The 27,467-nt window shown below is 39.0% G+C and overlaps 2 protein-coding genes across 4 annotated transcripts in view; one reads left to right on the plus strand and one right to left on the minus strand.

The window, feature by feature from the left end:
* LOC129201716 (adipocyte plasma membrane-associated protein-like) lies at positions 1–21,914 on the plus strand. The gene is made up of 10 exons (XM_054813339.1): positions 1–13; positions 1,196–1,285; positions 1,841–1,962; positions 5,290–5,388; positions 6,834–6,983; positions 7,419–7,531; positions 8,735–8,895; positions 9,632–9,827; positions 10,636–10,795; positions 21,610–21,914. Coding segments are annotated over exons 1-10 (1,212 nt in total). The 5' UTR covers positions 1–11; the 3' UTR covers positions 21,729–21,914.
* The window catches only part of GNS (glucosamine (N-acetyl)-6-sulfatase), a 25,562-nt gene continuing 6,074 nt past the window's right edge, over positions 7,980–27,467 (minus strand). The window contains exons 6-15 of one of the 3 annotated variants that reach the window (XR_008575471.1): positions 26,281–26,448; positions 22,756–22,838; positions 21,251–21,369; positions 20,579–20,682; positions 20,076–20,177; positions 18,763–18,870; positions 17,959–18,069; positions 15,896–16,056; positions 15,098–15,233; positions 7,980–8,777 (exon numbers count right to left, since the gene is read on the minus strand). Coding sequence is in view for 1 of the 3 variants with exons in the window: in XM_054813332.1 (XP_054669307.1) it covers positions 15,149–15,233; positions 15,896–16,056; positions 17,959–18,069; positions 18,763–18,870; positions 20,076–20,177; positions 20,579–20,682; positions 21,251–21,369; positions 22,756–22,838; positions 26,281–26,448 (1,041 nt within the window). In the remaining 2 variants the exon portion in view is untranslated. Of the gene's footprint in view, positions 8,778–11,571; positions 15,234–15,895; positions 16,057–17,958; positions 18,070–18,762; positions 18,871–20,075; positions 20,178–20,578; positions 20,683–21,250; positions 21,370–22,755; positions 22,839–26,280; positions 26,449–27,467 lie in introns of those variants that run through there. The other 2 variants (XR_008575470.1, XM_054813332.1) reach the window with 2 other exon arrangements.

Here is a 27,467-nt window from a genome sequence, read left to right on the forward strand (position 1 = left end):
GCCGCGACGCCATGTAAGCGCCGAACTGCGGTGGGAGGGAAGAGGGTGGTGGCGTCCTCCCGCCCCGGTGAAAGCCGGCGGCGGTGTGTGAGGAGAGGTCTGTCTCGGGCGGTGGGGGAAGGGGGGAGAGCCGTGGTTAGCGACCCCGTCATGTTTTACCTCACGAAGACGGCGGTGCAGGGCCCGGAGCGGGGCTTTCCTCTGTTACAGAGGTGCCTCCGCCACAAAGGGAGCGGAGCCGCGGGCTCGCAGTGAGTGCTGTCCCCCCGTAGTTGGGTGGGAAAGCTCACGGGTGAGTGGCTTCTTATAAAAAAAACCTCTTGGAGAAACATGAGGTTAATACAGTGAGGAAGTGTCCTGGGCTGGACGTGATACCTGGGTCCTCCCTCCTCAGGAAATGCCTTTCACCCCTTTTTATCTCATGTCCCTTCAAGAGTTTTTAGCGGTTTTCTCCAGAAATGTGTCTGTTTAGTTTTGTGGTTATTTTGTGTCTTTTAAAATGGTGTAACCCTCCTTAATTGAATGCAGTAGAGCAGAGCTGTTTTACTGTTTACTTTGGTCCCTCTGTTGCTCTTCACTGGGCATTGCAGCCCAGAGGAGTTGATAATGGTTAGACCAGTTCCCTGGAGGTGGATTCATGTAAGACCCCATAGCTTCACATGTGTCAAACTTACCCACCAAGTCCAAAAAAACTCAGCTAAAAATCCATATAGAAAGGGTTAAGTGCAACAACCACATTATAACTGTGCATGTACTTGGTAAAACCCATTAATAGCAAATACTCCAATACTCAGCTGGGGTAAGGTTGGTAAAAGGCTTTAAAGATACTAGAGTCAGCAAAGCTGCTCACCACACAAGTAGCTGGGTGTAACTGCCTACAGCAGTTACGTACTACTAGAAGTACAACTCAGCAAAAGAAACCTTGTGGTTTTCAGCTGGTTCAGGGGCCAGGTCACCCATCTGGAGACTGGGGAAGCTCTGGTGAAGGAACAGAGGACAGCAGTACTGCTCTGGGGCAGCAGGGTCACTCCTATGGCAGGGGCTGCCAGGTTGTTGCAGTCTGCTTTGTCCTTTTTCAGTCTTAATTTTTAGCACTGAAATTTTTTAACTTTTAAAAACAATTGACTCTTCTTAGTACCCTCCCACTCGCCTCTTGTATGTGCACGAGTATACAACTGTTTTCTTTTCCTCCCAGGTTCCCAGCGTGGGGGTTTCCAGCGGCAGTCCTTGCTACCTTTGCTAGCATTTACTTTTTACCATCTCCCATCGATCCAGAGCCATTCATGTATGTTCCCCTGCTTAACTTTGAAGTTCAATAGCATACTCGTGTTTGTCAGGAAATACCTATGCTTTCAAAACTTTTCCTATGCTCTTCATCCTGCAGGAGCAAATAAAGCATGCTGCTTAAGTTTGCATGCGAGAGAAACTGTGTTTCTGAAAAATAAAAACTTTTTTTAAAAGTCAGTTTAAAGCAAAACAGTGCTGACCAGTGTAGCATTCCTACATATGTGTAGAGAGATTGTTAGTAGATCTCAGACTTGTGATAGGGAATAAAATTCTCAGGATGATGGCAACTTTGTATTGATTTCAGGGGAAAAAAAAAATCTTCTGAAAAGTCAGTATTCTTCTTAGCCTGGGTGTGCAAGCTCCACAGAATTGTTAATTTAGTTTGAAGTAATAGTTTTAACAAACAGTCATTGTTTTAACAAATTATTTTTAAAAAGAGAATACCTTGTTACTAGTATCTCTGGAATAAAGAGTTATTATTTTCCCTTCAACTAATTTTACAGTCCAGTGTTGTCTTGTTTCTTACATCTTATTCATGATTTATTTGGTGCAGTTTTGAAAAGCCACCTCCAGCCTTAGTTGGATCATTGCAAGTGAATAAAAAGCTTCAGAGTGGACAAAGAATCTTCACAGGAAAACTGAAAGGTCCCGAGTCTTTTACTGTGGATGATGAAGGCAAGTAGATAACTTCCAAATGGGTAAAGTTATACATCTCTTGGTCAAGTTATTAAAAGAGGAGACTTAAGAAGTTTAAATCCAAAGAAAGAAAAATATTAATGTTTGCTAAATGATTGCTCCAAACATATTAAGATAACTGTATGTTTTTCCATATCTTCACATTTGTAAACATTTCACTGGAAATATTCTGGAATATTTTGTTATCTGCTGCTTCTAAGGACATAGCAAATGTCCTACAGCTATATTAAAAAACATGGACTCACAAATTAGCGATACATAGAAGTTGTATTAAAATATAATTTTAAAAAGGTGTAAAATGGCATATTCTTTAAAAGTAGCATGAAAAACCAGCTAAAGATTTTTGTGGGAGTTCTTCCAAATGTGAGTCTAAGCTTGGGCTTTTGACATGTAACTAGTGATATGCTTGCCTTGTTTTTTTTTTTTTTCTGTTTCAAGTCTCCAGAAGCAGTGTTAATTTGCTGCTCAAGCTCAGTTACTGAGATCAACATGCTCTTATTTCAAAAGGTGTTATTGAACACAGAGCCAAAGAGGGAAGGCAAATGAAGTTATTTTAAACTTTGCATAGTTCGCGAAAATATATTTTTAGAGCAGCTCGGAATATAAAAGAACTTTTCACTGTAATATAGAACCTCCTTTTACCTATCCATGTAATTCATCTTGGTTGTCTGGCAGCTGTGAGGTGGCAAAACGGCAGGTGCAGGAACCTTACAGATTGCAGCAAGCTGAAGCTGTGTCCAGTAGCATGTTTTGCATCTTTCCAACAACTGTCTTACCCAGAGTGTGACCAAAGTAGGGACTGCGATGAAAGTTCAAGCCAAATAGAGGAGAGACATTGTGATCTCCTGTTTAGGACACAGGTTTAGTGCTGTGGACTCGGGACTTACCTGTTCTGGAGGAATTACTCTCCTCTTGGTGTGTAAGTGGGTAAAATAAATACCTGCAGCAGCCAGTGCAGAGAAGTAGGCAACTCCCAATCCAGAGCAGTTTGAGCCAGGCAGTTCAGACACCCTCCCTTACTGGTGGTGCTAGTTCTATGTTTTTTTCCAAGGAAATATTGAATAGCCCAGGACATGTTTGTCTGAAAGATACTGTCTTGTGTCATGTGATACAGAGGTGAGAGGTAATCATCTGGAATGTTCTTGTTTGCCATTGCGCAAGCTGAAATTAGAAGCTTTTTCAGTCATAGCAGCATAGGCCTGGAAGGGACCTTGCTCACCACCTTGCATTGAGGCACCCATTCCTAGCAAATGTCTTCTCAAAGCTGTTTCCTTCCTGCTTTCCTCAAAGGTGCTATTTTAAATTGTCTTTTTGTCACACTTTTTGTTCTCCACTTCTTCCTCTACAACTTTCAGAAAGGGCAGGGTTCACAACTGGAGTTTTGCAAAGTATATTTTAAATACGAGGGCTAATCCTGTAAATGCACTGTGTTGCCAAACCTAATGTCTTTCATGATGCTGTATAAAGCACTAGTTTTTGTTCTATTTTTCTTGAGTGTGTTAATTCTGCCATGGATCATCCCTGAATTTAAGGATGCTTTAGGAGACTGGATTCAGTCAGTTGAAGTCATACAATATGACTGAAGTTGTAGTAAGTGTTGTGGTGATGTTGCCTGACTTAGGTAAATACTGTTTTCCATATGAATAAGATAGGATGTTATGGATAATTAGGGTAGTTCTGTTTTACCTTCACTTTACTGCAAATAGCCATGAGAGAAGTCTAGTGCAATACCCACTTGCACTAGCTATATAAATCTAAGTATAGCATCATAGCCTAGTGCATAGCATGATAGAAAATAGCATTACAAGTCTAAGCTTTCTCACTTTAAATACAGAATCTGGTATGTGATCAGAAATTTCAGCTGTTTCCAACATGCCTCGGGAGGCATTAGAATGCCAGTATATTTCATGACAGCAAAGTTCAGCCTCTGTTTTTTCCCAGGCAAAGTTTTTGTATTGAACAGTGGCTCTGAAGTTCTCCCTTCGGATAAACAGGTGCTTCCTGTATGCCAGTAATCCTAGACAATTCTTTTAATCTAGATTTGACAGCTGATACTTTGAGAATCTGTCCTATTTGCTCTTTACATTTTTCCATAGATGTGAGTGAGCAGATGCTAGACATTTTTATATCTGTTTATCTGATCTGGTGTAACTACTCATTAGACAAAGTCAGAATCTGTGGGGTTTTAGTAATACTGGTTTGGAAAGGTAGCACAACATCTATGGAGTACCTTTTAACTCTTTTTGCGAAGTGACAGTGCACATTTTTAGACGTAAACAAGGTAGGGTGAAAATGCAGGTTACACGTAAAAAAATGTCTACTTTAGTTCAATCTATGTAAATAGAAGACAAATCAGAGGAATGTTTCCAGACAGCTAACAGACTTTAAAAGTGTATTTTGTTGAACAGTAAGTCTAGGATTGGTCATGTGCATTGTACTATTTCAGAGCCTGGACAAGTCAAAAGGTAGGAGGAAGCTATTTTTAAAGGCAGGGCTTAACCACTACTAGCATTTTTCCTTTGATACTCTACACAGAAGGTTTTGGAGTTACAATACAATGTCAAAAGAGATTTGAAGACCTTCTGTGAGGTTTTTGCCTTGTTAATTTAAACACTTTAAAAGCAGAGGAGAATGCAACTGCTAAGCAAGTATCCAATAAAAAAAGGGCTTAGTCCTTTAATGCAAACTTACACCTTTTTGGTATTATTCTGGTGGTTCAAAACCAAAGCAAAACATCACAGCTTAAGAAAAAAAAAAACAACAGACACACTTGGGTTTTTTGCTTAGGATTTTAATGTCCTAGGAGAAGTGTTACTTTCTTGTTTTGCATCAGTCATTGTAATGTTTTCCTTTCATCTACTGAACATTTTAGCTAGCTGATAAGGTGGCAAAACCCTCAGGACAAAAAGGTAGATTGCGTGAGCTCTGCTAATGCTTTCACTGATTTTCATTGTCAGTACGAGAATATCCCTATGAATCTTTAGTCCCATCCTTGAAGCCTTTTTTTGCTGCTAACCCAGAGGAGTCTTAAGATGGCTTTTAATGTATTATGTTTATTTAAAATAAACATGAACAATTCGTATTTTTTCTAATCTCCAATTTATTATTGCTCTTTCTGCTTTATAAAAATATATTTAAAGTAAACTGTATGGTTTCCTGTCTGGTTTGTTGGTTTGTGTATGTATAAATATATAAATTAGGAGCAAGAAGGAAGGGCTTACAATAATGAGGAATGTCCTTCTTTTATACTAAGTTTCATTTGCCTTGGTCCCTTTTAAAACAGTCTTCTAATATACTTATTTTAAGGTAATATCTACACTGGTACTGTGGATGGGAAACTGTGGATGATCAGTGGTGACCAGCTGCATTTCATTGCTCAAATGGGGCAGAATATGCCTGAATGTGGTGAGCGACAGTTTTGATGTGAAAATGACAACTTGTTCATATAAATGTCACTGAATGAGAAATTGAAGTGCTATTTTAGCTGCCATTAATATTTTCTGATTCTTTTGTGCAAATTTGCAAGAAAAGCCTGCTGCTCTCATGTAGTTTTTCCTAATGTAGGTAGGATTAAGGTATAATGGCACACTTCTCTAGCCCCTGAGACTGGCTTGCCATTTAAATAAAGAACAACATTTTATAGAAGTCCTTCTATACCAATTTTTTTTGAGGGTGGTCTAAAGACAATTTAACCAATTATTTTCCTGCCTCAAGATCAAAATGTATTTTAGAAATAGTTCAAATCTTACAAAGGAATCAGAGACTCAGAATAGCATGTCATGGTACCATCACCAGTAACTGGACCGCAAGGTTGCATTTTCTTTCCTTACTTGTAAATGAGGAAGTCAAACATTGAAATGTTTTTATCCTGTTCCTTTTTGATGAATCAGGCAGGCCTGAAAGGCCATGAAAATAGCTGATTGGCTTTAGCCTGGTTTCCTAAAAATGTGAGTTAGGTAGGTGCTTTCCCTGTCCCCAGTGTCCCTGTGCTATGGGCTAGTCTTGACTGAATTCGAAAGAATTCTCAAAGATTACTTAACTTTTTTGAGTCTTATGTAAATAATTGACTATGTGGAAGTTAAGAAACAAAAAATGAGACCAAAAAGATCGATCCATTCGGAGTGAGACCAGAACTCAGCTGTTAACTTTTTGGCAGCTGCCAGTCAGTCAGCGTGTGTTACTGATGTGTTACAGCTCCAGTGAGCTGTAGTGGATGTTGTCCCTTGCTTACTGGCATACTGGGGGGAAAATTATGTATTTTGTAGTAGAGGGCATTAGGTCACAAAACTGTAGGATGTCAAGCTTTACTAATTTCACTGCTCTCAGGAAAATTACTCACAGGAAAATTACTCACTACAAAAATATTAAACATGTTAGATCTGTTTTTTGTAGTTTTACCTGAGGATTACTTAGAGGACTCTCATGTGACCTGTGGAACTCGGGCCCCTCAGCTGAAGGGAAGCAGTTAGTTAAATTTTTCCTAAAAGTGGGTTTCTCCCATCTTTTTCTTGGGAATATAAAATAAACAACAGCTAATCAATTTTGTTTTACAGATTTAGCAATCCTACCTGTTCTTCAGTCATCTTTAAAGTTGTCTGGGAAAACAGAGTAGAGCTGAATTTCTCTGAAGGTTGAGAGCAAATTTTTTCTTAAGTAATAAGGCACAGAGATGACTAGGTTGATGTTCTACTGTCACTTCCTTTGCAAGTTACTTTTGGAGACAGTTTAAGGAAGCTTTTAAGGATCTGTTTTATTCAAGGATGATAGTTTAGTGCTTTGCAGCCTTTGCATTTCGGGATCTTCATTTTGTCAGCCTCCTGGTCTTACACATCCTCCTATTTGTATCTCAGGAACTCCAGACTATGAACCATTATGTGGACGGCCCCATGGACTCCGAATGGATCAGGATGGTAACTTGATTGTGGCAGATTCTTATTTAGGCCTGTACAAAGTCAATCCAAGGACAGGAGAGAAAACCCTCCTGCTATCGAGTGAAAAAGGTGATGCTACAGATAGTGGGGAAATAGATTGATCTTGGGTTTGGTCCTCATGTTTATGTATAAATTTGAAGAGCAAGACACTTTAATCAGTTGAGATCAGTACTAGTGAGTGTGGGGACTGGGGCCGATTGAAAGCCCATTGGCTTTATATTTTTATGGTTTGTTTAAAAAATAGAAAACAAAAGCAATTTTATTTGTCAGAGGCTTTTGGTTTGGTATGTGTTATGTTGAGCTGCAACCTGAACATATCTCCCTGGAAATGAAAGTAATTTGGAGCTTGGACTTTAGCTTGGGACAAATGAAGGATAGTGATAGCATTAACTATGAGATTTGGAATTGCAATGTCTGAAATCTTAAGCTTGTGTGGATCTGAATAATTTTGAACACTTGGTGGTTTTGTACTTATTTTAACTAGTAGTCATCTTTATTAACCAGGTGTGGATGGGCTGCCTTTCAAATTCCTAAATGGATTAGAAATATCAAAGAAAAATTTGATTTATTTTACGGATTCAAGCAGCAAGTGGGAAAGACGGTATCACAAATACGAGGTGAGATGAGGTAATCTTTGTAACCATTTGTTCAGACAGTTTGAGTGTTAATTTTTGTGCTGGCAGCACTGTGTGCTAGGCTGCAGAAGAGACAAATTTTTTTTTTCCGATTGTGCTTGTGTGTTTTAGCTAAGCATGCTATGAATGCAGCCTGTTTGAGCCCTAAGGCAGAGGATGGGCTGTGCTATTCTGTAACTGCTCTTCCGGAAAAAAAACCCTTTCCAGTATAACTACCCAAATAAATTGTCATGTGATACACTAGTCTGGATTTTTACAGCATGTTAGTTTCCTCCCCGGTATCTTGTCTACAAGCTGCTCTTATACTGCTGTAAATACAAGGTGGCAAATTGCTGGTCTACTTGAAGGTGTAGTAATAGCCTTTGAGACAAACTTTATCTAGAACAAACTGATTGTAAAGCTGAAATTCAGTGAGGTCACAGAAACAAAGTTTGCACTGACTCTCATCTTTATTACCAGAACTGTGGATAAAATTAAGCATGGAGAAAAATCAGATTAAGGGAAACATATTTAAGGGGTGGGAATTGAGATCCAAGTTATTATAGGGAAAAAAAAAAAGAGAATGGTTGAAATCTCTAATGTGCCACTTGCTGTTTCTTAGAGCTATCAGAATTATTGTTTGGTAGTACATCATCTTTGCCATTCAGTATTTCAGAATTGACAAAGGGTTGTCAGTACAAATGACAAACATAAAGACAGTTTCCTCTTCACAGAGCTTATGTTTATATAACTCAAAGCTGCCCCGCAGATTTTTAGCAGAAGAAACTTACTCAAATTATTTCATACCACAAGTAAAATGTCTGCCGTTTACTTGCTTTAGCAAAACACTCGTGAATGCTTTCTGGTTTGATTTGAAGAAGTTGCAATTGTTCACAGAAGCCTGATAAGCCTCAATATTTCACTAAAGCAGGAACTGCAGAATAACGTATTTTGAACTCTGGGCTTTATAACCCCCAAGTTCCTCTGGTTTTTGCAAGAATGCTGTGATCAGCCTGGGAAAGGACACGAGCAGAATCCTTTGCTCCTTTAGTGGTGCAAGCCTATTGTTTTTATAAAGATGCCCTCTGCCATTCTGTAAACTCTGCTTTTATCTAATTCATGTTAATATGTCTTCTGATTATTTTCTGTTCTAATTGAAACCAGGTATTTTGATAGCCTAGTTTTTCATTAGATGTATTGATTAAGGTAATTGAAACAAACCATCTTGGTCGCCTCTTGGCCTATGACCCTGTAACAAGAACAGGAAGAACAGTGCTCAGTGGCTTGTACATGGCAAATGGGATTGCGCTGTCTCCCTATGAAGATTACATATTAATAGCAGAAACCAGCATATGTAGAATCACACGGTATGTTCAACATCATTCTTTTCCTAGACATAAAATATTACGTTAGTTTATATTACATGTTCTTAATCAATTGGTAAACATTTTTATGTTATTTTCCTGGTTTTCCTTGCTTTTCTAAAAATTTGAACTGAAGATGTGCGGTTAACAGGGTTGCTATTGGAAGCTTAAATTACTTTTTTCTGTTGCAAGAGTCGTAGGGTTTTAGTTAATTCTAGGTAGAGATTAACAGTTGCTCTTTCCACTGCCAAATGTCTTTTATACCAATTTACTGATATATTGAGCCCTAATTCCCTCAGACTCAATTACAATTATCCTGATGACTCCGTTATTACAGTTACAACAGACCTCAGAGGACCAGTGTCACTGCATGATTATGATGATTAGCATAACATCCCATTTTAAAGGGAGTCAGTGTTTTAATAGTTTTTTATTTCATGGAAGGTCTAAAGTAAAATTTAATACTAGTTTTCCTTTAACAGGCACAGTTTGTATGAATAGGATTTTTTAACAGAACAAGGACATAGTGTTTATGTTACATGTAGAAAGATGAGGGGTTTTGACCAATCATCATTACTCAAGTTTAGTCCTCCTTTGCATTTACTACTTCCTGCAGAGTCCTTTTTTGTATTTTGAAAAATTCCTTGCACAAAGCAAAATGATGGATCTTCCATTTTGTTAAGCTTGTTGTGTTTTGCAGCAGCTGCTATAACTCATATTACAAATTTCCTTTTTGCAGCTATTGGGTGAGTGGAACTAATGCAGGAAAAAAAGAAGTTTTTGTGGACAACCTGCCTGGGTATCCAGACAACATCAGATTATCAAACACAGGCTTATACAGAGTTGGAATATCTACTACTCGCTTTCCTAGTTTCTTTTCTCCTTTTCTGGATGTTTTAGGACCGTATCCATTCCTGAAGAGATTTATTGCAAAGGTAACTTTGACACTGTGTAGTATTAACTATTGATGTTGCAAAAAAGTTGATTTTTTAAGTATGAAAAAACTTGTTATTCTTCATTAGGAAGTAGAATAGATGACTGCTTCATCTTTACCAGCCAGCATCCCAACACATACTAACTTTGATTTTTCTGCAACATTTGAGGATCGGGGGTTTTTTTTACATATTAAACCACAGCAGTTTTACTATAGTAGTAATATTGAGAACCCATTTATAAAAGTAGGAAAATCAGTATTGACAAAAGTAGTCCACAGCTGCAAGCTCTCAGTCCTTTGTTTATAGCAACATGATATTGTCAAGGCAGGTAAAGAACCCTTTACACAAAATACAAGGATTTTGCTGTAGGAATCAAACTCTGCAAAGTCATTCTTGCCACACAAGTGTCATGGAGCTGGTTACAACTAACCATGCTACTTTTTCTAGGAACCAGGCTGCCTTTTACTTAGAACTTGCACAGGAAAAACACTGAAGCAAGTGATTCAGTTGTGTTCCATCCTGTGTTTAGAAAATGGGTGGCTTTTAGCAGCTGGAATAAATTCGAACAACATCCATACCTTCTTGAGCAAACAGGCAGTGCCTGTACTTTAAGATTAGTAGGCAATTAGTGGACTGCCAGCTTTAGACACAGTCCAGTGGATATTATCAAAAGATAAGTGACAGCTGAATCCAGCTAGAACATCTGGAAAGCAATAGATCAGCATTGCCATTTCTTTCTAGTCATATGATCATGTCCCCCCCCCCCCGAATGAAGTGTTAACACTGTGTATTTCTTTTTCTAAAACAGGTGACTCCTTTATCATTCTACAGCCTTCTTCTTCACAAACACGGCTTGTTCTTAGAAATCAATGATAAAGGAGACATTGTGGCAAGCTTCCATGACCCTGATGGTAGTGTCACTTGGGCTGTCAGTGATGTCTTTGAGCACGATGGGAAGGTGTATCTAGGTAATACAGAGCTGCCTTTTCTTGTGGTGCTACAGTAAACTTCACAGTTTTCATAAGCTGGAGCATCAAAAGAAAAATAGGAGCTTTGTTTCCAGCAGCCATTAAATACTTTTCTCTACTTAATGGACAACTGCTACGTCACTGAAGGAGAAACAAAACTTATACCACAGGGTTAAGCAGAAATGAAAATACAATGCAGAAATACTTGGTTTAGAAGCTTGTGAAAGCCTCAGACTTAAGTAGGTTAAAGGTACCAAATCACCTTGCTCTGTAGTTCAGAAAATAGTTATGTGTACATTTTTAAACAGTTGCACAGAATCATCCAAGGAGTTCAACTCTGTAACACGGATTGAGGCGAGTTGCACATATCTTACTGTTGCTCACAGTTCCCACTTTGGAAAAAGCCTTACATAGGATTTTATTCTTCCTCTTTCCCAGAAGCAGAACATACTGCTTTTAGTTATGAACAGCAGCTTCTCTGTTGTCTCTTTTGATAAAGTTTTCCATTTACTTAACTACATCAGTTTCCAAGGAAATATGAACAAGTACGAACACTCTCACCTCAGTGTTTCTTCCTGGTACAAAGTAGTCACATGTTGTCTTACTAGATGCTGTACATAAGGCTCCCTGTGACCATAGAAAAGTTCACTAGTGGCCATTGTTAAGTGGCAGGGTGGTAAACAGAGAACAGCTTATAAATTAGGGATTCAGTCTTTAGAAGTGTGACACAGCTTGATACTTCGGGAAGGTTTAACTGAAGTTCAGTAACAGAAAGAGAAGTTTGATAGGCAGTTTATTTTTTCTTTCCCCAAAAGTGCAGCAGTGAACAGGGTCCTCTGGAAGGGCACTTTCTAAACAAACGTTCAAGACAGTAGAAGTTAAGTATGCTCACAACATGCTACAGCAAAGTATGCTCACATACAGAGAGTAATACAAATAAAATTCATTTTAATTGAATCACAATAAATGACAGCTGTTTCATTATGATGAAATATTGTATTTAGCTTGTAGAATCAGTCTTAAATTTAACTTGATTGAAAAGGTATTAGTAGTGCTTTGGATGTGTGTTTGCATGTATGTTGTCCCTGCTACAGCTTTATTCCTCAAAATGAAGAAGCCCCAGTTACTGGGCCTGTGCTGGGTAAGCAGGTACTAGCTGTATTCAGATATGCTGAAGTGCTGATACTGAACGGTTTTTGGTTTAGGATAATGTAATAAAGTTATGAACTGTATTTCTCCCTGTATAGTATCTACTTTACCAGATGAGATCATTAAAATTCACAGCTCTGCTTTTGTTAATAATGATTTAAAAAAAAAATTAAAAAAAAAAATCATATTTTACCTAAACCCAACTCTGTACCAGTAAGGCCCTTTCATTTAACAAATGCCTTTAGTAACAAGGTACAGCTACAGCCATGGTCAAATAGCATATGAAATGGCATATCCAGGAAGACCATTTAGTCTTAAAATCACTTAGTTGGGAATTAGATCTGGGTAAGAATCAAAGTTCCTTCATAGTGGGTTTTTTTTATTTATTCATCAAGGATAAGAATTAACACTGTTCATTCAAGGCTGTAAAAATACTCGGAATTAACTGCTTCATGGAAATAGACACCGGACAAGTAACAACAAACTCCTCTAAAAGCAATGGAAGGCAGACAGCTGTTGGCTCCTGTTCTTCCTTCAACCACATGCTTTTGCTGAACAGTTCTTTACTGTTAGTGGGAGTGAAGCAGATGTTTTCCTGAACTGCAATTCTCTTTTTGGTTAAGTAAGGATCGACTAATTTAATTTTGAATTTCAATTTAATACAACATTTACTACCTATGGCAGATTTCAGGTATAGTGTGGTTCTGTGACAGTGAGTGTGTTAAGTTATTGAGCCTAGTTACAGACAAAATGCTTTACAGGTGTGCACAGATAACAAGAGTGGTAATTTGGGTAAAACATCTGGTCACACATACTGAATGATCTATATCAATTCTGTCATCTTTCATGTTAGTTATTAGGCAAAAAGTAAATCATTAAAAGATAATTTCCTTGTTATGGCTTAAGATCACTTTAAGAAGAGACAGTGCCCTTAACATCTCTACCCATAACAGAGGGTTTTTTCCATTAAGAAGCAACAGAACACACATCACTTGCACTGAAACTTAACTCAAGTAGAAATTTTACATATGACCTAGATTTGATGGAACTGTTGAGGTTTAATGTGCAGGAATCACTGTATTTCACACTAGTCTCCACACAGCTAGCAAAATAAAATTTAAACAAAGAACAAGTCTAAGTTGCTAGAATTATCTGAGCAAAACACTACATAAATGAAATTTAGGTTTAGCTCAGCATGCAAGAAAACACTTGAGAGCATGAAAAGAACTTTGGTTTTGTTTTTAAAGACAAAACAGAGTCTGAAGGATATTGATGGGCAATACTAAGGCTTGAGAAACAAAGAACAGGATAAAGCTACAGTTGTAGTGAAGGAAAAAAAGTCCTGAGTACTTGAAAGCGTGTAAGTAGTTTGAGTATCCAAAAAACTTCTGCATTTATACAGATGCTCCAGCTGAAAAGTTACCTTTTGAGTATTGTCTCCAAACATTTGGTCACGCTAGAAATTTGAAACTAGTTAGATTCGAGACAAAAGGTTTACAAAATCTAACCTGTAGACCATGACAGAAGTTTGCAACTCTCAGCTATGTGAAGGACAACTTCTGTGCTTCAGAATTAAAAGCAAAGAAGGTTCTACTTCTCTTACTGTAGCATTGCTTGCGTCCAGCTGGTGGATCTGTGTGTCAGGGTATGCACCTTCACAGTTTTGAAGGAGTCATGCTTTGTTGCCTACTTAATGATTACTTAGTAGAAGGTTTTATGTGACAGAAGTTGAAATCATCATGATCTCTATTTGGGTAAGATATCTGAAATAACTAACTAAAAACTAAATAGTTGTGCCACAGTTGCATTTGACAAGAGAACTATTATCTTGCCTGATAACACAGTTGATTTGCCCACAAGCAACATGAACTTGTCTCGCAAAAGATACACAATTCAGTGTTTCTAGACAGTGTTTTGCCAATGAATCTATACAGAAGTCATAGGCTAACGCAAGTGTGGGTTTAGAAAGATACTGAAGTTTGGGTGCGAGCGATGGCTGCATTTCAGATAAGCCTAATCAGAAGGTTGAAAAGACAACATCACCCTTCCCAAGGGAAATCAAGTGATAACGTACTGCAGCCAGACGTCTGACATCAGTCCTTTGGTGTGAAGGCCACTTACTGCAGGTTCTGAGCAGTTATGTCTCAACTAAAAAGCAACACTCTATGAAGCACTTAAACTGCCTAAAAACAGCCCTCTCAGCCTAACTTCTAGTGAGCAACCATTTATTTCTTTTTAGCTAGTTTGCTCTCAAAATAATTTACCTTCAAGAATCTAATCAACATGTTAGACAATTCAAAACATTTGGAGGTTAGAGACAGAGCAACTCTGTGTATGGTGCCCTGGGTTGTTTTTTTGTGGATTTTTTTTTTTTTTAGTACTACTTCTGTTCATGTATTAAAACAGACTTAAGAGTTAGCTCAAAACACAGGCACGCTTATTTGAATACTTGTTAGTCTCAGCACTCTTTAACTCACTAGGAAGCCTATATTAAACCCTAAGAGTTTTTTCAGTAGTACACAGTAACCCATTCCAGCATTTCAAACTAGAAGGGGGTTGAAGTTACATTCTTGTCTGCAAGCTACCAAAGCTGTCCTACTAAATTCATTGGTCTCATTAGAAGTGGTCTCCTTGAAAGACAGCATTTTGCATATGGATCTTAATTCTGCACAAGACACTTGCTAGTCAGCTCCTACCATTTTGACTAATGCCTTCCTACACTATTTTGGCCTAGTTTGCTATTGTCATTACACCAGCTTTGAGCTCAATACAGGAAACCTATAATTAAACGTAGCTTTTAAGAAAGTCTGTGACTCTGAATATGGGTGAGCATTACTGTGCAATAGCACCTGCCTATCTAACCTGACTCATACGCATTTACTGATTCTCAGAACAAAATAAACTGTTCAGATTCATAGGCATAGGTTCACCTCTGTGCCTGTGATATGAAAAGGTACTTGAAAGACAAAGGTGGTAATCAACTATCTGAGCAAGACAGATTAGCTGTGTCTAACAATTTAGAGTTACAGTTCAGCTGTGAAGTATACATATTGCACAAGGCAACCAGCTAAAGACAAGGGTTTTTCTTCCAAACAGGGTTTGAATAGCCCATTACAAGTCTTCCAGCTGCGATCAAGAGAGTTAGAGACAGACCTGCTGCAGTCACTGGAGAAACTGGTCAGTGGGAGCTGATTGCCAGAGGCTCTAAATGCCTTGTAAGGACTGTGCAGAAAACCTCCGAGCCCGAACACCGTGGTTGCTGAACATGAGCCGTGGGTCAAACCTGTACCTGTGGGAAGGAAGAGAGTCAGTGTGAGCTACAGTTTGCCTGCAGTGACCAACACTTCTAGAAATAGCTTCTTTCTAGCATTCTAACAGAAAGCTTTGCTGCCTCAAATGACAAACTTCTGTAGCACAACTGTAAGGACATTTTAAATAGTTCCTAGAACAGCTTCGGTCCAAACAATTACTGCCTGAATTTTGAGGTAAGAAATGCTATTTACTTACAACAGCTGACTAATACATACAGCTTAGGTCCTGCAAGAAACATTCTTTGCCAAGAACATCTCCAGGAACAATCAGAACAAGTATTTGGGAAATTCCTGCCTACAGAAACCTGCAGAGCTTTTCCTTGTTTGCAGGCAAACCTGAGGTCACTTGTCTCTGACTACTCGGCACAGCTGTAAGCTTCAATTATTCTAAGTCAACAGTGGCTGACAAGATTAAAGTAGTAGTAGTAATACCATCAAGTTATATTTGGTAGGTTAAATTAAAATAGAGATTAAAGATTAAAAAAAAAAATAGAACCATCAGGAAAACATCTCTATTAAACAACAGTAGGTATGTCAGTAATATTATATTCCATCATAAATACCCTCTATAAAAGCTGAATTTTAAACATACACAGTTATATTTAAAAGTATCACCATAATTCATTGAACCAGTGTTTACCCGGGATCGAAGACACCTGGTGTACGGCAAGTTGCTCCTGAGCAGGACTGCAGCATCATTAATCGATAGTTCATCTTCTCTAGAATTTCTTGATCAATTGTTTTAGCGATGTTATTGATCTGGTGTGGATCTGCAGTCAAGTTATACACTTCCACAAACACCTGTAGAAGAAAGTTCCTGCACTGTATTAAGTCCTAAATGCTAATTAACATTTTATCATTTGGAAAGAGCACTATGAAAGCATATAGTCTCAAATGTTATTTTCAACTACTCTGCAGCATCCCCACACATAAGCCATACTTAGCCATGTGGTCTTAGCTAAGTGGTCAAAGACAGGACAGCATGTAGGTGACACTAAAGTTTTTCACTCAGTACTGTACTGAGTGAAAGTCAAAACTTTTCCAACAAAGTACTCACCTGCTGCACCGCAGATTTTTTTCTAACACATGCACATAACCCATCTTATGACTGTAAGACCACAGCAAGAGGCAATGGCTAAGCTGGCTGTCTTTTCATTAATGCATCTCAAAAATACACAATTTCATGACCATCACATCACCATTATGTGCTCATCAGATACTTCCAGCTCTCAAATTCATATGTCTTGACTACATGAACAAAATCTGCTGAATACAAGTATGCTAAAACCCTAACACAAGAAAGCTTTTTTGGTGCGCACACACTTTGAGAAAGTTTTTTGTGTGCTTTGAGAAGGTTTGTCTGGAGAATTTTAGGGCAGAGTTGTTTTTCGGTACATTAAATCTCTAAACCATTCTGTAGGACAAATAGTAGTCAAATGTATCTCAAGAATTCAGCTAAGGTTTTGTCTGTGCTAGAGTAGGAAGTCTGATTGCAGATGATACTGATTAAAACTGGTTGGGTTGTGTCTAGCTTAGATAAAGATGCATCTGGACAGACTTTGGTTGCGAGCTTTCTTCTAAGGTTTTAAAAGCCACATTTCTGCATCTTCCCAATACCGTTAGTCTTAATTTAGCTGACTCCGGTAAGCTGAGTGACCCAAAAATGCCAGAGCCATACCCTCTTACTGGAAAAAAAAGTGACATCAAGTGTATTATCAGATCAACTTTGGAGTCTACTTTTAAGAAAGCTGTAATGCTCATTTAACTTCAACATCAATTGTCAGAAAGTGAAAAAAATGAAGGGCAAGGCCTGCTAATCAGTATCTTGGTCTCATATACAGTCTGTCTTACAATCTTACTGCAAAAACTATCTTGTGAGATTTACTCCCCTGGTCTAAGTTGTTCATTATAGACTACCAGAAAATGTTTTGTGTGGTGGCATGATAACTGAGGGTACCTACTGTTTATGTATTTACTGTGCATCTGCTGACAATGCAGTTTATTAGATTTGTGACCCAGCTGCCTCAAACCCAACCTGCTCTCTGAAACAACTGTGTGCAAATGGGCACAAGTAAAGATCAGCCCTGTACACACCCGATTTTGTACATGCAGTGGGTGCTCCACTGGTGATATCTGAACAGCTTCTAAAGGGGGGGACATGATGTCCCTTATACCCAAACAACTCACGATAAGGTTAGAGGCCTTTCTCAAAGTTGTAACTTAAATACTTGTTTTGCCAGACAAACAAGTGAGCGATAGAAGAGAAATGATTAGCCTGGGATTCCAGTTCTTCCCAGGGAAGAGAGTTGCAGCTGAACATAAGAACAGCAGAGGTACAGTGTAACAGAAAATATTTGTCGTACAGAAGAGACTGCCACATCAAATTAGGGTGGGACAGAGAACTGAACCCAGTGAGGCTGTTAGGTGATACCAGAAGGCAATAATCATAGTTTAGGCTATTGTCCCTTCCTCACTCCCCTCCCACCCCCCTTTTTTTTTTTGGTTTGTTCTTCTTCCCAGAATCCCACCAGAGTTTTGGTCAAACATTCTCACCAGCAGATAAATACTTCACTGTTTATCCTGCAACCAGTGCTAGTCTGCTTTTCAAAGTACTTTATGGAAACCTTGAAAGCAGATAAGAGTGCAGACAGTCACTCACACAGTTGTGAACCGTTGACATCTGCTAGTCAGACAGAGACTTACCTCCCGGTCATCAAATTCACAGTACTGCAGATCCCAGGAAGTTGACAGCGTCCTTACACAAGCATATGTGTTGTTATAGGAATCTTCACAGACACAGTCCGGGAAGCAGTGCTGTGAAGTGAGCAGTGAACAAGGACTTCAGAGCAGGAAAAAAAGATGAATTAGCAATCCTATTCCTAGAGTCTATACCAGGCTCAAGCCAACTGCAGTTAACTGATGAACACCAGGATCTGAATTTAACACATTCAAGTCTCCACTGGGGATTTTAAGCAAAAACTCACCTCTTCTAAATTTAAGAAAAGTGTTATTAAACTCAGCATGATCAAGCACATTTTGTCTGGGAAGCTGATGTACATACTCTGAACAGCACAACACCCACTACTAAAGACAACACCAATGGGATGCTTTACTTAAAGCAAACCTTATTTGATTCAGGAATTAGCTAGTGACTTATTTAAGTCACAGATAAGAATCAGGTGACGAGGTCACTGGACGTTTAGAAAGAACATGATGTCGCTGCCATCCACTTTGCCAAGTCCACACCTTCCTGTGTACCTCACCAGCCCTGAGCCCCTGTAGATCCCCACTGAAATGGTTACTGTGTTGTGTATGGTCATATGGACACATCAGTTCTGCACGGCTGGATGTCTCCCTCCAATTCTTAAATGCTGCACAGGACCTACAGAGCTAGCTCCTACTTACCAAGACACTGGGAGCTTACTTATAGAACCAGGTTACTCTATGCAGCAAACAGGTTTAATTCAACAGCTATTTTCTACTATTAACAGATCTTGTCTTGCTTACTGTGACTCCAGGTCCTAGGCCAGGGCAGGTAGGATCACTGCCGTTGTATCCTTCTCCTTGGTACTCCACCAAGAAGTCTGATCTCCATGTCACGTTTTTGTCTCCTCTCTAGGACAAGAGGTTAACATGACTTAGTATCCACTGCGCTGTGAAACAGAAGAAATTCTCCATGCCTGGTATAACACTAATGCTGCCCACTGCTTACAGGGCAGTTTGAATTATTTTAAAATAATATTTAGCCTTAGGTTTCAATGTCTTGTGTAGCTGGAAGACAAGGATCCAACTCCAACAATATTAGTACACCTTCTTGTGAGGGTTTAAAGTACTATCTTCAATTTATAAAGAAGCACGCATTAATACCAAATAGGAGCCACGTGGCCAGATACTACTCCATTATAGACCAGATCCCTGTAACAAGGCTGTTTCTATTTGGTTTATATCAGACTACCGCAACAGATGGAAAAAGATACCCTTGGCGTAAGGAAAGATAAACAGCTTTAAGAAGCAACTAAGTTTTAAGCTGCTCTATTTGTAGCTGCATTTTAAAAGACAGTGGGAGAGGGAAGTTTAAAGTTAATATACAGCACCATCACAGGCACATACAGCAAAACGATGAGTTTCACTGTTTTGATTCCATCAGAGTTTAAACTAGATGCCTTTTACCTGCTTCTGTCTAAAGAACAGCTTAAGGTTTGGATACAAGGATTTAAAAGCAAAGCACTGTTTTAAGTCTGGATGATCTCCTACGTTTCCAAGTAAGCTGCCTTCAATTTATAGACTAAATTTAATTAAAACTAAAAGGATCAACTGCAAGCAGCTTTATTTAAATAGGCTTCTGCTTACTTATTGGAAAGGTCAGGTTTACTTTATAAAACCACACGCATTCTCCCAGAGTTTAGGGGGAGACACTAGTTCTACTGAAAATTGAGGCAAACCAAAGATTTAAGTAAGAACAGTCCGCTTTTCTCCTGCGTTTATTCTGAGAAATCCTAAGGAAAAGGGGAGGGAGGATGCGAGGCGGAAACAACATGCAGCCTTCAAACCGGGAATTATTAAAAATATCAGGATTAGCTAAAGGATGACACAACTTTCTATTACAAAATGACCACAAAGTTGTAGAGCTTGTGAAAATACATCTGCATTTAAACAAGATACCTACTTTTTTCACTAAGCTATCAACATCCCATGTGAAAATGACATCAAGGGAAGAACCTGGACTATGAGTTGACCTAGTCTATCAAAGGAAGCAGTATTCACTTTGAAAAATAACCCTCGCAAGAATTACCAGTTACTATCCCTGTCCGGCTACTTACCAACAGCGGCAACAGTGACATCCCATCCATCTGGGTCTTATTCAAGTCATACCCCGCGATGTCCAGAATAGTGGGACCCAAATCAATATTTGCAACAAGCATCTGCAGGGTGAGGAAAACTTACTTCAGAAGACCAGAACCTAACAGATGTAATAACGAGACTTCTGTATTTTAAGTACTTGTAATTTTAGGTACACCTAAACACTACTTAATTTCATCTTTATAGGCTAATGGGTCCTGTAACATTCAAAAGCAATTGTGGGGCCTTTGGAAAGTTGAGCCTCGTGTTTTGTTTACTTTTGTAGCCTGCAATTACTTAAAATTACTGATTCAAACAAGAGCACACAGCTTTTTTAGAATGAGGTCTTTGCACTTTCTACCACTCCACAGGTTTCATTTCATTGATGCATATATAGGCAAGAGGATAAATTATTACTTAAAAGTTGATAATTATGAAACAATATTAAAAGTAAATCTGTACTCTGATTTCACTTCTTCCTTACCTTGTTTGTCTGATTTGGTTTTATCCCTGGTCCTCGAACTAGCAACGGAACTTTGATATCAAACTCATACAGCTGCCGTTTGTCTATTGGCAAAGAAAACTGGCCTGTACAGTAGAAAAACGGAAAAAGTTAGATGGCTTCTTGGTTTAAGAGTCCTGTGTTACATAATTTCCAGCAACCAATTTTTTTTAAGAAGTCACAAGAAGTTCTTAACCTGAACTACATTAACAAAGTAGAGGATGGGAACAGACAGCTTCAAAGCATAAGCCTTATCTTACAAAACTTAACCGCTTAGATACTGCTTTTTTAGTTGTACAACACGATACGGACACAGGTCTTTGACAGATTTTTACTGGTTAACTCTTTCATGGTAACTCTTCCTACAGAACACAGAGACCCTTCCTCCATTTCTGTCCTAATTTTACGTATACCAGGATACAGTGGTAGAGATTAATGCTAAAAAACCGTAACCAAACAAAAAACAACCAAACAATAAAAATCCCCAAACACCCCACACTGCAGCTCCAGATTGTTTTGCAACTCAAATCAATACTTCTCACGCCTATGGTTTCCCATAGAAGCTGTTCCCATTTTCCGGGGTGGTCCTGAGGGCGAAATATTATGCGATTCCTGGATCTTCTACATATGTTCAGTAAGCAGTGAAAATTTTACCAGTGTGGTAGCCATTGTCCGATGTGTAAAAGATGTACGTGTTGTCCAATTCTCCATTCAGTTCCAGTTTCTTCACTAGTTTCTCTATCAGGTCATCTACTGACAGCAGAGTTTGCCACCTATGCAGGAACAAAGTTATTCATATTGAAGCATGAAAAATTTAGAAGAATTCTGACTGCAGGTAGGGCATTCACATTCTGCTTCAAGTCAACAGAGGCAGAAGTCCACTGTAAGTGGATTAGTTTTCTTGCAAATGTTTAAAACAAACTTCATAGATTACTACACTGTACTGTTTGAGGCTACTATTTAAGATAGAAATGGACTGTTTGTCTTCAGTTCTTGTTGATTTTATTCTGTAGTGTCTGAGAAAGACGTCAAAATGCCAATTAATTCTTATCTGGAGACAGTCAAGACCAACTTTGAAGCAACACAGTGGCAAAGAGTCAGAGTTATCTCCTGCAAGGTCACTTGTTATTAGTTCTTTATGCCTAGATTTTAATATTAAAAATACAAGACTGCCGTGAATTTAATTGTCTGTATGGGATCCTTTCTGCTTGAAAACTACATCAGCTATTTTGTATTACTCATGTAATATCAGAGTCCATTATTCCAGTGTCTCCAAAGCCTTGAACAAGTTATTATTTCCTTTGTCACGGGGTTTGCTGTTGAGACCAGTGACTGCTTCTGGTAAGACATAACAAGCCTCCACAGACTAGTAGTACACTGAATTAACTAGGGCTATTCAATTCTTGGTTCCTATCATCTCCAGGCTTAATTTAAGATTTTGTTGCATAATTTTACCTTTGTTTTTCATAAAGCAAGCCTGAAAAAAACTTTGGTTTTCCATCTCCAAAGTGACAAGCTAATGCCCAATAACCACTCAAAATGGAGTTTAACACTTAAAGTTAAGCTAATGTTTGTTGCAGACTTTTAAAAGAAAATACACCTACGGTGTAAACAAATACCCTTCCTTTCTATTAAAAAAGGGGAACAAGCTGTATCTTCACAGTACTCTCCACATCCCTGTTTATAAAAAGGAATCGAGCACCCACCTTGGCCAGTCAGGTATTCCCATGTAAAGAGACTACAGACTGAGAGCCAAGGTTAATAAATCAGATAAATCTGATAAAGCAGATAAATCAATCACATTAGATACAGATCATGTAAGAATCTGGAATTCAAGTGAAGTAGAAGGTAAGACCATTTTTTATGAAAACCTGTTGTGTACTGGAAGAGAAGCAGTAGAGATACTGAGCGTGATTTGTCTTTTTTATGATAAATGATGGCAGCATTTGGGAGCAAAATGTTTCTGAAGTCAATGACAAGTTTCTTTGCAAAAAGTAAACAGAAAGTCAGGTCTGCTGAGACAGATGCCAGACAACTATTACAGGCAATTTGACATCTATTGTCAGACTTATTACAACCCTTTTAAAAAAATACTTTTTTCAAAAAACCAATAAAAAATTCTCAGTAGAAATCTTAAGCAACAACAAAAAAAATCTTACCGCTTTCTATAAGCGTCATCAAGAAACTGTATTGAAGAGTTAGTCATTGGAGTCTTTGCTTGTCGAATTAACCAGTGCTTGTTCTAAAGAAAAAAAAAAAAGACAAAAAGATCAGTGTAGGAGAGAAGTACCAGCTTTTAAACCTTTCTTAGGCCAATTACAACAGAAACATTGTTTAGGGTAAAACATCCACATGATTCCTGTGAAACAGCCAGGCAATGCCATCAAACTGACCTGATTCCAGTTCCATTCATGTAAAATCTAAGTTGCAAGAGTAGAACATATTACAGCTCCATTATGCTCAGCCCTTGGTGAGAAGAAAACAGCTGTGGATCTTTTCAAAGCAGCTCAGGAAAGAAGTTTGTGAGAGGAGCTAGGGAAAGCTCTCCCAGAGATACAGTCTGATGAAAAAAAAATCTGAAGGATTGAGCAGCACTGTAAGGTTGGACTTGGTTGTCAAAGTGAGGTTCTTTTCGGCCTAAGACTGGCGAGCATCCTAACATAGGTAGAGAGGTGGGGAGAAACTCCTGCATCAAAAGCAGTTAGGACAGGTGAGGATGAAGATCTGTAATGGTGCCACTATCAGATTCTTGGTAGCCTATGAACTCAGGGCTGGAGACTACTGAGGGGAGCAGAAACATTACCATTTTATTTGGATTTGACTCCAGAACAAAAGCATTTCTTTAGCTGAGGTGTTATTGATTCTTCTAGCTGTATCCCCAACATTCAGAAACAGCCCCTCCCTTTCTCCCCTCACCCATGCCCCCAAAGTAATGGAAATGATCTAAGGCTTGTGAAAAGTGATACTCCCGCATCCTGAAGCACCAGTATGAACTGGGTCAGCTGCTGCACAAACACATGGGAAGGTCTGCTGTGAACAACCTGAAAGTTAGTATTAGTGGGAAGCAGAGTAAAGGAGAAAGTCACCTCAACGCAGCTTTGCACTTTCTCATTTAGTAGGTCAGAGATGACCCACTCATCACCCCCAGCTCGAGCCTGTATTTAGTTGGTCACTCCTCTCCATAGAGCCTCTCATTATGCAATTCCCTTCATGTCACAAGCGAGTGACTCTGAACAGGCTCAGGCTTTAGGGACTCACAATGAAGTGACTCATATCTCCTGCTGTTACTCAGTTCCCCTGTTTTCTGTTGATGCCAGCTGAAGGAAAGATTTTTTTTTTTTTTTTGCAATGGGGACTTAATACCAGGTCCAGTTTATTTTAAATTCAGTTGTATCCAGATCTCTATTTTCCAGTAGTTAAAAGAATTCTCTGGAGAGATGCTAAGTCTGTCTCAGGAAGACAACACAGCATATTCAAGACCAACCACTTAGGACTTGTGTGCTGGCTGAGAGAGGCAGAAGTAACGAAAACCATCACAAACCCCATCCCCAGCTCAGCAGAAGCTCTTCAGAGTACAGAGGAGCTGACAATGTCACCTGCACACCAGCCGCCTTTCACAATAGGTGGGCTATTAGGAGAGGCCCTGCATAGGGCACAACCTTGCTGGGTAACTCAGGCAGATAAGTCACTTAGTGCAGTAGAACCTTCCTCTTTTCTGGAGTATTTTGTTCTTCCTACCTTCCTCTGAAGTTTCAAAAACTTCATGCAGCACCTAAACACCTTTGTGGATTTCACTAAGCTTCACACTGACTCAGAATCCTCAAATCTGCTTCTCCATCAGCCCCTGTCAAGTCTCTTTCTTTTCTCGAGCTGTCCACCAATCCTGCTGCCACCCTATGTCCCAGAAATTTTAGGAGATCTTAAGACAGCATACCATATCTTGCCAGCAGAATCTAAACACAGCTGCACTCCAATTTTGCGGGAAAAACAATGCATGCAGGAGAAATACCCAACACATATTAATCAGCTTCTCCCTCAGAACAGCTTAGATAAACCACTCATCTGGACTATCAAGTCCTGCTTGGGACACCAGACAGCTACCCATCATTTGCCATGGTTCACAACTGAGGACCAAGACTGTACAATGCAAGACTGTCTAGCAAGCATTACAAAGTCAAGGACTCAAGGGTCTGACCCTACATACGTGTTTATTGCTATTGCAAGAATTGTGCTCACCCCAGAAAACAGTGAAGCTCAAAGAAGAGCTGGGCTCCAAGACCACAACACTGCCAATTACAGAAATGCACACTGTTAATGATTATAGCTATTGTGTCCAGGAAGAAGGGTAACACTAGTCTGTTCCTATTGCAAAACCTAGTAAAACTGCTGTATCTACTAACTACCAAACATTAAGTCAGGCTGTCATTTTGCTTGGTGTTATGTGGCATATGCAGAGCTTTTGCTCCACATAAGGGAACTCTCACACTGTATTTTTGGCTAGCTGCTGACTTTGCTGGTCAAGTTATTTCTGGTTCACTATTTTAAAAGCATTCAGTTATTATAGTAATGGAGTCTAAGACAAAGTTAGGGATCCTGTTATGGAGAAAAAAACCAGTTTGATTCCTGCTCCCCTAGTTTGAAATTTAACAGGTTGGGCTAAAGCATTTGTTACTGCCTGCAGCCCTTTTCTCTCCTTTCATTCATGTTTTTATATCACACTGATAGGCACATGGTCATTTTGCAAGCTACAACCTTCAGGTAAAAACAAGTTTCACCCTGTACTACATGAGTCATAGTGACCTTAGGAGAAGTATCACTAGGCTCCACATAGGCATTTAGGCAGTGTTATCTCTCAGTCTTAAGATCAGGAGCAAATCTTGAAGTGAATCAGTTGAACAATGAACAGTAGCAAGTTCTAACTGAATCAAAAATACAAAACCTCCGTAAGTTAAATATCTCACCAGATTAATTGTGACTTTCGCTTTCACTTATTGGCAGTGTAAGTCGCAGCGGATTAGTCTGAGCTAGACCATATTTGGCCAAGTTTGCTTGCAGTGGAAGGCCCTGTCACAAGGATGCCTGCGAGTCTGTAACATTAGGCTCAGCAATTCTGGTTACAGATTATTTCAACAAAAGAAAGGCAAGTTCTCAAAGCCCTTAGTGACCCTGCACCCTGTAGTTCATGATTTCACCAAGTCCTCTGGTTAGTCTGATATGCTTGTCACCTAGGGGCAGCTTTGCCACCAGCTCAAGTCCTGGACCACCCATCCACCCGAAGAGGACAGGGCTCTCATCATTCTTTACCTGAGCCTTTGTGTAGCACACTACCTCTGTGTTCTCCTGAACATACTGAGAGCCATGAAAGAACATTTTCAGAGCTTCAGAACAGTGTGGAAACTGGACAAGGAATTAACTTTTTTCCATTTATCAATCGTAATTCCATTGTACTGCCTTATTTTTGCCACTACCTTTTTTTATTTACAAGATTTTGGTATGCAAATATCTCAAAGTCACAATAAACATATCTTATCCTGAAAGGCTCACTAACATACCTAAACAACCAGTAGTCATGGTATTAGCCTGTTCTTCTCACTGTTTAAACTTAACATGCAAGTCAGGGTCATTGCCTACTGCTCTCACAAACTAGTAGAATAACCTATGCAGATTCTTGCTAGTTAGCTTACCTTTCCATGAATATTAAAATTGCTGTTTCTTGGTGCACTGACATTCTGAAAGCTCTTTGTATACTGTGGAGCAGCTGTCCAAGGGGAGTGCGGTGCTGGGGTTGAGATCATCATAAAGAAAGGTTCAAAATTAGATTTATACTCCAAGAAGTCCAATGACATGTTGGCCTGTGAACAGTTTTGTCAGAGAAGAAAAGTCATACCTCCAAAGGAAAACAGCAAATATTTGAAAAATCCAAACTAGATAGTCATAACTTATTTAGAGCTCAGTAGTACTGGAACATTTAAACTATTTCAGAAACTTATTGCTTGCTCATCTACAAAGGTCCAGAACAGCAGCTTGTGATAAAAAAAGATCCCAAGTGTTTGTGTTAATTTGTCCCACGTATCTGAACAGCTTTCTACTTCAGACCTTTGCATTATTTAGACCTGGAAAGCTCATCAGAAGTTTGTGCCTATTCCAAGTATCAACAAAATCCACCTAAACTTGGTTTTCATCAAGTAAAATGGGAGCTTTCTTTAAGAGTCTGAGGCTCTCAGATGTCATCTCCTGCCTGACAGATCCCAGTTCAACAGTTTAAATTGTCTTCAGAAATAGCAATAGTTCTGAAAAAGTTTTTCAGCTGGACTGTTTATAGCATATACTCATTCTATATCAAGCTCCTAGTTTATAAGGGGTGCCACATTTCTGCTGGTGAAGCCAGAAGCTCTAGTGGAGGACAGTGCCAAACTCCACTCACTGACGCCACTTCACTGCACTTCATTTTCATTTCAGCCTGTACACAACTTCGAGTACCAAGTTAGAAGAGATTGTGAGTTCCATTTTGGCCTTCCCTCAGTCAGCCTTTGAAATTAAAGCTTCAAAGGTATTCATCACGGATGAGTTCTTCACTATTCATATTTTGCAACATTCTCCTTTCCTGTCCAATTAGTATACCCTATTTTGGATATCTTTTTCTTTCTCTAGAAGAAACAATACACTAGGAATTCCCTCCTCTTCCTTCCTCCTAACTTGTACATCTAAGCAAGTAGGGCTGGACTTCAGTTATATGACACCACAGTTAAGGGAGGATAAGACCTGTGTGAAGTTTGAAAACCTGGTTCAAAAACCAGTATGATGTAGGTAAACTCACAGGAAATCAACTTAGATTTTGTTAGGGCTTAAACTGCAGTACATCAGGACTGCA

This window comes from Grus americana, chromosome 1 (genome assembly GCF_028858705.1).
Source record: "Grus americana isolate bGruAme1 chromosome 1, bGruAme1.mat, whole genome shotgun sequence".
In the NCBI taxonomy this organism is placed as follows: Eukaryota; Metazoa; Chordata; class Aves; order Gruiformes; family Gruidae; genus Grus; species Grus americana.

Excerpts from the sequence above, each read along its gene's own strand:
- LOC129201716 (XM_054813339.1), top strand. Across the intron at positions 5,389-6,833 it reads GCAGAATATGCCTGAATGTG|GAACTCCAGACTATGAACCA; the intron begins GTGAGCGACAGT and ends TTTGTATCTCAG. Across the intron at positions 8,896-9,631 it reads AGCATATGTAGAATCACACG|CTATTGGGTGAGTGGAACTA; the intron begins GTATGTTCAACA and ends TCCTTTTTGCAG.